General features: G+C 43.3%; 1 protein-coding gene across 1 annotated transcript in view; it reads right to left on the reverse strand.

Annotated features, from left to right (window-relative positions):
* Positions 1–13,134, reverse strand: part of DOCK1 (dedicator of cytokinesis 1) — a 293,238-nt gene that overhangs the window by 240,208 nt on the left and 39,896 nt on the right. Inside the window, exons 6-15 of the mRNA XM_064717058.1 lie at positions 12,372–12,520; positions 9,213–9,348; positions 8,273–8,430; positions 7,514–7,595; positions 6,699–6,834; positions 6,314–6,386; positions 4,431–4,573; positions 2,130–2,255; positions 880–1,004; positions 495–593 (exon numbers count right to left, since the gene is read on the reverse strand). Coding sequence (XP_064573128.1) covers positions 495–593; positions 880–1,004; positions 2,130–2,255; positions 4,431–4,573; positions 6,314–6,386; positions 6,699–6,834; positions 7,514–7,595; positions 8,273–8,430; positions 9,213–9,348; positions 12,372–12,520 — 1,227 coding nt within the window. The remainder of the gene's footprint in view (positions 1–494; positions 594–879; positions 1,005–2,129; positions 2,256–4,430; positions 4,574–6,313; positions 6,387–6,698; positions 6,835–7,513; positions 7,596–8,272; positions 8,431–9,212; positions 9,349–12,371; positions 12,521–13,134) is intronic.

Consider the following 13,134-nt stretch of genomic DNA (forward strand, 5'->3'; position numbering starts at 1 on the left):
TACAGACACCATAAGGCACCTTCAGAGTGAAAATTCTGGTGTGGGGAGCAGCTGCAAGGCCCCTGTGAGCACACAGCCCCTGCTCACAGACAGACTGAAAGGATTCCAGGTTTGCAATCTCCAAAAGTGGCAGTGGAAAGGTTATTACTGCAGCGAAATGAGCAGGCTTAAAGCACAGCCAGCTCCCCAAACAGTGATGAGTCCAACACCATGGCAAATGTGCTTTAGCCTTAATATCCTGCTCTCCTCTAGGTCAGCTCCATGGAAAGAGAGCAAACCATTCCTGCAGAGGTGCTGGAGTTTCCCCACACCAGTCATCCTGAGCAATGGCTGAAATAAAATTCAATATGCAATAAAAGTCAAAGCCTTTCTTAGCTGAGCTATTCCTTGCCCTGCTGAACACAGGCACTGCATTTCCCCACTTTTGTTTCCCACTGGAAGCTGTATTAATGGCACATTAACACCCAGAGAAGTTATTTTAACAGTTTAAATACCTTTACAGTCTCAAACCAGCGAGGCTGCTTTACTTGGTAATAGATCACTGACTTGTACTCTGAGATGGCTTCATCACCAGCACCAGGAAAAATAACACTCTGCAAAAACAAACAGAAAGGGAAGCATTTATGTCACTTAAACTCCACTTTTTCAGTCAAATAAACAAAAAATAAATCAGTGAAGTAGGTCAGAATAAGAGAGAATGCTCCTCATGAAATTGGTACCAAAATGCATGCATGGATAAGGCAAGATGCATTTAATGATGACAAAAGTTTGGTTGAAAATAAAATCTGGGACCTTAAGCTGACAAATACAGCTGTTGAAAAGGCTTAACATGATATGTATCAAAATCAAAAAGCCCCCAGACATTAAATACTTTAATACCTCTAATCTCTTGCCATCTTCATCATAAACAGACACTGTGACTTCCACATTCTTTGCTGTGGTTTTACTGCCTTTGTCAAAATCTCCCTGCACCAAGGTGACATAGATGTCATTTCTAACATCTCCTACAAGGGAAAGCAAAGCACAAAATAATCCACAATTCTCACAGTAAACCCAAGCATTTGGGCAACCAAGGACACACAGAAACAATGGCAGAACATTTCAAACACCACATTTCCATTTATTTCATTTTTACACAACTTCTTTCAGTATTCACTTGAAAGGAGAAGTTTCAACACATTTATCCCATACAAAGGTATTTTGCAATTGAAAATATTTTAACAGCCTAGAAGAGGTCTCTAATTTGTTACAGCAGGAAGAGGTTTGATGGCTTTGCTGGCCTGGGGGTTGTAGTTAGATTTATGGCTAAAAATGCTCCTCAGCTTCACCCAATTCAAATGAAATTTTGACAATGAGCTGGGCATTTCCAATAATTTTATGAGCCAGCACAGGATGCAAAGAAGGTGCTGAGGGACTCCCACTTGTAGAGGAGACTGTGAAACATCTGACAGACATTGGCCAGCAGCCACAGGGAGACCTGAACTGGGGTGGGCTCTGGAAACATCTCATGGATCCCCAGAGCCCATCACTCTGCAAAGGACACTGCAGGTTCTGCTCTTGCTCATGGCAGTTTTTATCTGGAGAAGCACCACGTTTTTGGGTTGGTTTTCATGGCTTTTGGTTTGTTTTTGGTGGTTTTTTTGTAAACACCTGAACTGAACATGCACAGAATATATGTATTTTTAAAAAATGATGTGGGCTCTCTTTCAAATGCGTTATCCAGATCTGGTACAAACCCTAAGAGAGCTGCTATCTCTAAATCAAGCCTGTGCCTCAAAAATCTGCTTTGGATTCAGCACAGGAGAGGAGTTTTACATATGCCCTTGCTATGGGGATAATACAAAGTGTGTACTTGTTGTACATTCTTTTTGACTTGGAAAAAACAGAATTTCCACTCTCACTGGGATTTCCTGTCTTCTTGATGGGGGTGGGAGCTTTATTTATTGATGCTGGTATTACCAAAATATTTTACATATATTTTTAATTATTTTTAACCTTTGATATATTTTTTTAATGCATACCATATCTCATATGAATCTTTAATTATTTTTTCCTCCAAAACCTCCCATACATACAGCCATTTAAAGCAGGTTAAAGCATAACAAAGCAGCATTAATTAAGAGCCTTACCAGGCATGATAATCTCAGGAAAGCCCATTTTCCGAGCCACTGCTGTTGACCTGTCCACTAAGTGTGGAAACTCTTTCCTAATCTGATGGATATCTCCTGGAAGAAGTTTCAAAGTCACCCACAGACCTGTTGTGTAAAAAACCACAGTTATGAAACTGCTGGGATTTATTCCTTCTTACTGAAGATTTCTTTCTAGAACTTGAAAAATGTAAAAACGTTAAAATAGTTAGGTACATTAAGATAACTGATCTTCCTTTACTAAAAAAAATAGAAAATATTTTCAAACACTGAACAGATCTCATCACTTCACACAAAAATATGAGTACAGCATGCAGAATTATTTCTGATTGTGTTCCATGTTCTTTGTAATGAGATGTTTATCTTCCATGGGGGAAAAAGAGAAGGAGCAAGGATGATTTGCATGGAGAGACCCAGGGATTCCAAGCCAGCAACAGCAGCAGATCCACGCCCCAAACTGACTGATCACCACCCCATAAAGCTGTTTTTACTGCTCTGAGCACACAAATCTACAGCATCAGCTTCACACAGCTGATATTTTTCTGCTCAGCAGCAGAAGAAGCCACTAAAAAGCTGCTGCTTGCCAAATAACATCAGGCACATTTGTTACAGGAAAAAGAAAGATGACAAAGTGGAAAAAAATCCCATAAAAATAAAAAAGAAACCCAACCCAAAGAAGCCTCCACTTGGTGAAGTGGCTGGCAATCAAGTTTAAGCACAAAATAATCACAGCAGCAATTTGCAGAAGAAAATCCTAAAATTAAAAGCTATGAAAAACACCCCAAAAATATTCATCCACGAAATAAATTGTGGGTTACCCTGTTAGAGAATTAACTGTACATTCATTTTGTGTACACTTGGCAGCTTGTCTTTTCCATGGCATCTCTGTCAGAGTTTCTGGGCTGATTTGCTGCCAGGGATGGTTCTGACAGCTGCTACTTCACTGAGCTGCAACTGTACCTGCACTGACTGGCTGAGGAACAACCCCTGGTCCTTTTTCTGTTTGTCTGGGCACTCTCTTTTAGGGAAATGAATCAAAGACACTGAAATCCTTCCTCCTGTGGGATACCCACCGGCCACATGGGAAAACAAGGAGGGGAAGCAGATAAAACTTTTCCTCCTTAGCTAAAGGAGAATTTAAAAATAAGGTTTATGTAAAATTTTGTTTGCTATTGATTAGTGCAAAAATCAGAGGAAATTGTGTTGTTTTCTTGGGGTTTGGCCAGATATGGAGTGATACAGATGCTCACAGAGTGTTTGGTGGAAACTCTGTATGAATCAGCATAACTCTGCATTAATCCAGAATTCCCAGAAGATACTGAAGCCAGCATTGGAATAACTGGGCACAGCCACATCGTGATCATGGGATCACACACAAAAATAAATCAACCCAGAGCAGCGGCCTGGAGAAGGTACCAGGGAAGGTTTGAGAGGGGTTGCCTGGCTCTGGCTCCCTCCTCACCTTCTGTGAGCTCAGGTCTCCTGGGGAAGGAGCAAAATGTCCCAAGGGCAGCTGCAGAGAGCAAAAATATGGGGAAGGAAGAGAAGGGAGGGAATATCCCTTCCTTCAGCATGGAGAGGTAAAAATCCACAGCTCAAGGGCACAAGAGGTGAGTCCTTGAGTCATCACCTCCAGCACAGGATCTGTCATGGGACAGGTGGGGTCAGAAGGGACCTCTGGAGAGATCTCTGGAGATCATCCAGTCCTGCCAAGGGGAGCAGGTGGCACAGGAACGTGTTCAGATGGGTTGGGAATGTCTGCACAAAGGGAAACTCCACGTCCTCCCTGGGCAGCTGCTCCAGAGCTCTGCCACCCTCCATGGGAAGAAGCTCTTCCTCATGGTGAGGGGGACCTCACTGTGGTTTAGTTTATGGCCACTGCTCCTCATCCTGTCATGGGGAACCACTGAAAAGAGTCTGGCCCCATCCCCTGACACCTTCTGGATGTATTTACATGGAATTTTGAGATTCTCTCCCAGTCTCCTCCTCCCCAGAGTAACCAGGCCCAGCTCCCTCAGTCTCTGCTCATCAGAGATGTTCAGACCCTTGATCATCTTGGTCCCTCTCCAGCACAAATATGAACACATCCAAGAGCTGAACAATGCTACAACATGCAGAGTCCACACTGGGAAGTGGAGAAATTATGGGAAAGGGAGAAGAGCAGACAGAGCCCTGAGGGATGGGGAAAGGAGGAACAAAACCATACAAACAATTTTTTGATCCCAAAATCAAAACCACCACGAGACGAAGCAAATCAAAGTGCACAGAAAGAGCAGTACCTACCCTGACCCTTGTGGTTGACTTCTTTAGCAGCAATCACTTTGTTTATAACAGTCTGCAGGAAATCATTCTCCCCTGCCACCCTGGGTGAAAAACGGGATGATATGTTCAGCTGCTTGTGTCGAATGGCGTCATCCAACGCTAGCCTGGAGGATGCACATGACGACCAACACCAGGAGACAAAGGGGCACAGAAAACCAGAAGTCACAGTGACAAGGGAACACAAAAGATCGTATCATAGTTGTGACAAAGAGTATTTATTAGTCAACGCAGGACAGAGGACAGGAAAGGTAACAAGAAAGACAGAGGGAGATCATTAATCAGAAGAACGCTGATCTACCACAGAGAGTCCAGCACAGCTGTGAGGGCTCTGCTCCCTCAGGGACAGGGACAGTCCTCAGGGGGAGCTCTCCCACATGGGAGGCCCCAGTTACTCATGAAAACCCACACAGGCAGTTCTCTTCTCTATAAATATTGAAATATATTCATAGCAGACTGGCCCTGCAACACCTCCAGGGTCACCTCTGTCACTGCACAGGTGGAGTGCCTGAAGGAAAAGCTCCCATCAATCTCACAGGGAAAAGGAGGAGAAGAGCAGACAACCCAACTCAGTGAACAAATGAGAAGATGGGAACGATAAATAAACAGCAGCATTAGGTGGCACTGAAGTAAATCTTGCCAAGTGCTTTTGACAGCCATTGTGCTGGTGGCCAGTGAATGAATACAAACAAAGATATGAAAACAGAATTCATGTGGTACAACAGAAACAAAGCATGGGATGAGGAGAAAAATGTGCCTCATATACACAGCCCAAATCTATGTTGGAAATAACAACACCACCGTTCACCCTGCATTGGTTTCCACCTCATTCCTGTCCTTTGGGACAGACTTTTTCAGGAGAATGTTCTCATTTATTACAGGGGGAAAAGAAAAATCACATTGTGCATCTTTTTGAAGCTCTGTGTATATGGAACAGGAAAAATGAATCAGTGCTAATGGAGCAGAAAACTGGATGTTCCATTAGCACCCCCTCTGAAAGGTTCATTTTCATTGCATACTTCCACACTGGCTAAAAAATAACTTTGCTGTTGTTTACCACACAATAAATGTATCTTTCTCTTCCCCAAACCCCATTTTCCTTGAAAAATGGAACTGTACTTTGATTTTGTCATTAACCTGTCAGGACCTGCACACTTTGCAGTCCTCTCACCAGCCCTACACCTTCAAACCACAACAGCTTCCTGAATTGTGCCTATTTCTCAAAACAAAGTTAATTTATGATTTTATTATGCCAAGCTTTTTTAAAAATATTATTAAAAGCCCATCTGAATATCCATTACAGCATTAATCAAGGAATTTAGCTCTCATAACTATGTTTTGCCTTTTGGAACAGATGGCAGTCCAGCATATTCCACAATGGGAGAACTAAGCATCCATGTAAATTTATTATTTATTCATTATTTATTTATTTACTTCACGTAAACTTATTTGCCTTATCCCTTCTGCCTTTCCTCACTTCATGGAAGTAAAAACTTGGGATTTATGGATGGAACGTGATCTCTATTGATCTCAGGCAGAGCTAAAGCAGCAGTGAACTTACTTTAAGCACTTCATCTCTTACACATTCTCTCCCTGACATCTTGAAACAAAAAGAAAACAAGGCCTCAAAACTGGGAATGGATGTTTTAAACTCCAAAAACCCTCAAGTTTCTGGGGCTATCATTGTTGCAGCGAATCGCAAATTATCAGGAAAGATATATTAACAATATTACTGAAGAGAAAATATCCCATGGAAATAAATTAGCTTAAAATATTAGCTTTTTTTAAAAATCAAAGTTTAAATCTTGTTTTTTTCCTGCTTGTTCTTGCACCTGCTCCCTACTTACGGCTGGAAGGGGATGAAGTGCTGCTTGTCCTCATCATCAACCTTCCCGTTAATGATGTCGGTAACATCCATCACTGCAAAGACAAACCAAGGGCACTGAATGAACTCAGCAACGTGGGAAGAGGGAAAACCCTGGGGAACTGAAGCCACAGTGACTCAGAAGAGGGGTGGAATTATCAACTGTGGAATTTCAGAGTTGTCTAAGGAACAACAGGGTGAAAATGAGCTTTGGAATCTCAGCTACACAAACCCTGCTGGGTCCAGAATACAGCAACCAGTCTGATGGGATTTGAACAGCTCTGAGTTTACACAGCCCCACAGCAGCTCCACCACCCAATTTCCATGGAAGGACTGAGGAGGAGATGGAGAGATGACCCCAGAGGTACCTGCCACCCCGAAGGGCCTGCGCAGCCCCGACGTCAACTTCCTGGTGTTGTTGTCCCGCAGCTCCATCCTGCCCACACGCACGATCTGACACACAAAACTGATCTTCTCCCTCTTCAGGTCCTTGCTGCCCAGGTCCTACAACAGGAGTGCCATCAGGCTGCTTTCTAATGGCTGAATTTCAAGTTCCATTTCAGCAGGCAGAGGCTTTGCTGCTCTGCTCAGAGTTTGCCTTTGCTGAGCAAGCCTCTAACAAAAAGTGCTCTCAGAGCTGAGCAGCTTTTGTAACAGTACTTCAACATCTTACTGGAGTTCTGTGCAAACTAATTCCTTAAGAGGTCAAACCATTTCTAGTAAGTTAAAAGTTCAAAAATTCACTTTGGTTTTTCCCAGGTGTTGAGAACGTTTAGCAGCCACTTAGTAGAAATGTCTCCTGCAAGCCCCCAGCAGCACAGAATCCCAGAATGGTTTGGGTTGGAAGGGACCTTCAAAATCATCTGGTTCCCACCCCAGCAGTGAGCAGGGACACCTTCCACTGTCCCAGGGGGCTCCAACCTGGCCTTGGACACTTGCAGGGATCCAGGGGCAGCCACAGCTGCTCTGGGCACTTTGTGCCAGGGCCTGCCCACCCTGCCAGGGAACAATTCCTAATTCCCAATATCTCACCTAACCCTGCCTTCCAGCAGTAGCAGCCACTCCCCCCTGCCCTCCAGGCCCTCCCCAGCTCTGTTTCCCCTGCAGGGGTGCCCCAGGCTGGTCCCACCCAGCCCATCCCCACCCCAGGGCAGCTGCCAGGCCCTGGGCAGGGCACACTCACGGTGAACACGGCCCGCAGGTTGTGCAGCCGGTCAATGTCCTTGGGGAGGCCACAGCTCGACCACCTCACCAGGTAGTTCTCACTGAAAACAACAACATTTTGAAGACTTTTTGTTTCAATCATAGAGCAACAGAAGCACAGAATGCTTTGGGCTGGAAAGGATCATGAAGAATAATTTGTTCCATCCCCAGCCATGGCAGGGACACCTCCCACTGCCCCAGGCTGCTCCAGCCCCAGTGTCCAACCCGGCCTTGGGCAATGCCAGGGACTGGGAGTCCACAACCTCTCTGGGAAACCCCTGCCAGGGCCTCACCACCCTCCCAGGAAAGGATTTCTTCCTAATATCCCATCTAAATCCACCCTCTTTCAGCTTAAAGCCATTCCTCCATACCCTATCACTGACTGCCCTTTAACTTAAGCAGATAAAATCAACTTCAGTATTCACAGGAGACTTTTCAACCCAATTTCCTTATCCTAAGGAAACAAATACTGAGCAGGGAGCTGGCATTTCCCTTAGTGCACACAATTTTTATAAAGAAAGAAGCTCCTCAGCAACCAAGTGTGGGAATTCTGCAGCTCAGCAAGGGCACAGCCCTTGCAGGTGTGCTCACCTCTGAATTTCCACAAGCACAGCAAGGCCCTGAAACGTGCCCCAAGTGAAGGGACCTGCCTCTGCTTTCCACAGAAATTTGACTTTGCTAAGCCCCAAAAGCCCCTCAGTACCACCCCTGAGTGAGCACAGATAAAAATGGCCCTGACCTGATGAATTTGGATTCCAGGGGGTCATACAGAGACATGAGGACTTCAGCATCTTCTCCTATTTTACACACGACGTTTTTTAAATTTACAAATAAAGCAAACGAAGGAGTGGCAGCAAACTTGGCTTGTCTGTTGATATCAATATTCTGCTTCTGAGACTGCAATTGAAGAACAAAATAAAGTTTAACTTAGCCCAACAGACATCCAACTGCTATAAAACTTTGCTAAAGCCTTCCAGAAAGAAGAGGAGGTTTCCATTGAGTGCCTGCTCCTGTGATCTTATTTCTGTTAGGTTTTATGACAGACAGATTTTCTGGATCTGTCTTGAAGTGCTGCACCATAAGGAAAAAGTTAAAATAAAAAAGAAGAGAAAAAAGAAGAAAAGATGTCTTCACTTATTAAGGAGAGAGAAACAAATGGAGAAGAAACAGAGCCTCAAACATACCTGAAAAAAATCCAGCAACACACAATAAAAAGAAACAGAAAAGTTCTTCCTTTTAAAAATAAGGATTTTGAACTGCAAAGGTGCTGACAACTCAAGACTGAGAAGGGCTTTAAATTTGCCCCTTTTATTTCAACAACAAGTTTTTAGGATTGGCATAAAGAAACCAAACAAGAATGAGGATTTCAGTCTTTGTGATTCTCAAATAGAAACTCTGATGACAACCTAACTTACAAACCTCTCACATGCACATCTGATATTAACCTACAAATGCAGCTGATTTATTCATACAGGTCTGAACCATAAATTCTACTAAAGCCTTTAAAGGATAAAAAAAAAAAAAAAAAAACAGCCTAAGACAAAACTTCTTACAAAACTTTTAAGCCTGATAATTCTTCATAAACACATCAAATCCCTCATTACCAATGCTAAAAATAACAGTCATCCAATTAGTTTACAGCCTTGTGTTTCCCAGGGAAAAGCCACAGAGTCTCTCACTTTTTCCTCCTGCAGCCTCTCCTCCACTTGCTTGGAAGCGATTTCATGTGCTCTGAAAAGGCTGATGGTGCTGGTCTGCTCTGGGTCCAAAATGTTGCCATCTTCATCTCTAACCACCAGATCTAAATCCAGAATTCTAAACAAGACAGAAAATACGTTTGTGGATTAACAGTGCTGAAAGGAATGCCTAAGAAGCACCTGCCAAATGTTCAACTTGCACACCTGACACGTGATGGAAAAGAAATTACCTGAGACGTGCTAATGCGATTTAACATGTCAGCAACCTGGGGATCCGAGTCACTTATTCCCACAGCACAGGGAGAAGGGATGGAAATGAAACAGCACAACAGCTGGGGAAGCAACTTCTTAAACAAATAAATTTGCCACAGACTTGGTCTCCTCCTCTGATTTATCCAACAGCCTGAACAACCAAGATCCAGCACACACAGCTCATGTCTCCCACTCCCAACTCATGTTTTACCCACACCCCACAAGATGAGGCAGAAGTTGTTTCCTTTTAGAAAGCAGAAGCCAGATCTCTGTCAGCAGGGTGTTAACATCCATAATTACCTTCTGCAGAGAGGAAGCTTTCTGCCACAATCAAACCCAGGCTCAGGAAAAACCTTTCCCTTTTCTCCACATTTTCCAGCAGCACCAAGGGCTACAAAACCAGGTCCCTTCCCTAAGCCTGCCCTTGTCACCTCCACCCCAATAAATGTGTCCTTATTTCCTTTTAACTCCATGGCCCGCTCTCCCAATGGAGCTGCTCTAACTTTAGAGTTGAAATATATTTGATCAATGAGAATAAACCAAATTTTCAGTGTTTGGTAAGTCACACAGGGGTTCATGATTTATCTGAGAGTAAATTCCATTTGGGCACAACCTGCAAGGACTTGGAAACAGAGATATTTCCATGGACTTGGAGGATTCCTCACCTCTGGAAGTGTTAAACCCTTGCGTGGGGTCACCACCCAAACCCTTCCAATTAACTGCACTGCGTTAATTGCAGGGGAGACAGAGATCACTCAAGCTGCAGGGTGGAGGCAGCAGATTTTGAAACTCTGCTCTGGAGCTGGACCCAGACATCACAAAACTCTCCAGCATCTCCAGAACATCTCACTCCCAGATGAATTTTCTGGTGAGAAAATGGTTTCATCATTGAAAGCAAACAGAAAAGCAGCCAAAGTTGTTTTCTTCCTCCCTACTACTGTTCCTTGGACAGCAGCCACAGCAGGAGAAACACCCACAGAGCACTGGAACTGCCAGAGCCCTTCCGTGGGAGAAGCTCCTGGGCCAGGGGAAAAGCTCAGAAATTCAGGCAAAGTCTCATAACCCAGACTTCAACACACCAATGTTTGCACAGGCTGTCAAAGGAGTCGAAGCAAACCCTCCTTTGATTCAATTCCTTTGTTTCAGCCTTTAACTTGCAAATGATGCTTGGGAAAAAAATCTGATTTTTTTTTTCCTAAGTGTCCCAGTTACAGATATTTGCAACTGAACAAAAAAAAGGCATTTTCACAACAAAATTACCTGACCCAATTTCAGAAAGATATTAAAAATACAGATTCCTAAGGCCATTTTTGCTTCCTCAGTTATTCTGACAATATGCTGCAAAACTCCTGTCTGTATTTACAGAAGGAAAAAAAAAACTTATTTACAAATCAGTGTTTCACAAGTCAGGAAAGGTTAGGACATGATTAGGACAGAAAACATTTAGAATTATTTGAGCTGGGACCTCAAAGGTGACCCAGTATTTATAAAGCAGATAATGAATTCATTCTGTCTGGATCCAAAAATCCCCATTCAGGCACAAGTGAAGGGTTTAGGGTTTTATTAGGAACATATGTTATCTTTCAGGGATGAGCATTTACTCAGAAGTTCACATTCACCTCCCTCTGCACTCCCCTGAGAACCTTCTGATCACTTAATTAGCCCATCAGAACATTACAAATACAAAGCACAGCACAAGATGTTCCACTGGATTTGAAGGCTGAGCATCTGGAGGTTATTCAGAGCAACTTTCACCAACTCCTTGGGCAGATGGTGGAATCCAGTAGCCAAACAAATAATCCCAACAACATCTGGGTAATTGTCTGCAGAGGTACCAGTCCATACCTCAGATTACAAATGATAATTACTGACTGAATAAAGTCACTGATTATTTTTTAATTTCTTTTTCTATCAAGTTTTGCTGATAAAGTACACAAGCAGAAATATTGCAAGTTTGGCAGTTCTTAAGGAATTCAACACAAATAAATGAAATATGGTGATAGATTTGCATCACAAAGCATTGAAAGACTGGGTTGGTACAAATTCTTTCACTCCCCAGGTGTGCAGGACAACAGAATCCCACACAATGGGCAGGACTGAAGGGAGCACTACAACATTTTGTCTCTCAGTATTCAAAACACTGCTTCCAATGATGAGGAGTAAGATTCGATTTATTTTTTTTATCAAAATGCAAAATTATAATTGTATAGACAAGTTATAATCTAAAATTTGTATTTACAGAAATTGTCTGTAAACCCAGCCAACCATCTGGGCAGAGAATACATCTGAATCACTGAAACACCCAACACATGCAACCTGCGCTGCTTTTTGGGGCAATATTTCCTTCCCAACTTCCACTCTCTTGTGCTAAACAGCTCCTTTCTTTTATGAAATCTCCCTGCTCATCTCGTGCCACCAGCTGGATGCTGTGGCAGGAGAGGAACCAAGAGCTAAATGGGGCTTCTGAGCCAAATCCTTCAACATCACATTACAGCTGAGTGACTCGAGGGCACAGGCAGCTGCTGGTGCTCACAGGGTGACAACTGTTTGTGCCACAGAAGCAAGTGGAGTTTAAAATTCTATTTTCAAGCCAGGCAATACTTGCACTTTTGAATTGGCCTTAAAAAATTACAGCTTCATACCACTGTCAAATTGATGATACCATCAAGAGAGAGAGATGGATTCCACTTTACATATTACACTTTAAAGATGCTGCCTCAACTTCAATCTTTATCTTGCTGTAACAGAAGTGTGAATACACAAATATTTCATCCACAGCTCCAGGGGAGGAAAAAAAAGAATCCTCCAAGAACTCACTGACAGCTGCTGTGTCTTACACAGGGTGATCAGGATTCAGGCAGAAAAACTTGGGAAATGCTGCTCACAAACCTGTTGCCATAATCAATTTTGGCAGTCACTTTCTTTTTCAGCTCCTTGAGCTCGTCTTGGGGCAGGGTCCCAGAGAGGATTTGGGATCTCCACTCGATCAGGTCGTAAATCATGTGCCGGACGCTGCGGAACATTTCCCTGTTGTCCTGCTGTTGTGGGGGGAAAACGGGGGAGAAATCAGGTTTGGAGGCTTGGGAACACACAGGAGAAATTGCAATTATCAGTAGGGATTCATAGGGTAAGTCTGCAGCAGCTCTGGAACAGGAGCCTCACTTCCTACAGCACAGAACACTGAATATTCCGAGTGCTGCACTCAGCTTTAAGGAGCTAAATAGGTGTAAATGTTTGGGTTTATGTTATCTTAAAACTTGGGTCATGCTGTTTTCAGGCATCCAATGCCCTTTTATTGATTCCCAGAGTAGCTTTGTTCAGTGACCCTCTGCACTGAGCAGAACAGGAATGAAAATGGTGCATTTTAACAGCAAGAGGCTCAAGTTCTACAACAGATGGGAGAATCCTTTCTCTCCCTGCTTAAACCTCCACAGCAACACTTGAAAATCCCTCACTGGGCACATCAGTGCCATACAAGTCCACAGGTAACTTCTAAAGGACAGTGAAACACCAGCAAAGACCTAAACTTGATAGGAAGTTAAATAACTCAAGTGTTTATAAAGCCTGGAACTGTGGATATTAAATACTGCCAGCAGCATACACAAACTTTCCTTGGCAACACTCAGCTAAGCTAGGAATAATTAAATAATTA

Source organism: Zonotrichia leucophrys, chromosome 6, assembly GCF_028769735.1.
Source record: "Zonotrichia leucophrys gambelii isolate GWCS_2022_RI chromosome 6, RI_Zleu_2.0, whole genome shotgun sequence".
NCBI lineage: Eukaryota > Metazoa > Chordata > Aves > Passeriformes > Passerellidae > Zonotrichia > Zonotrichia leucophrys.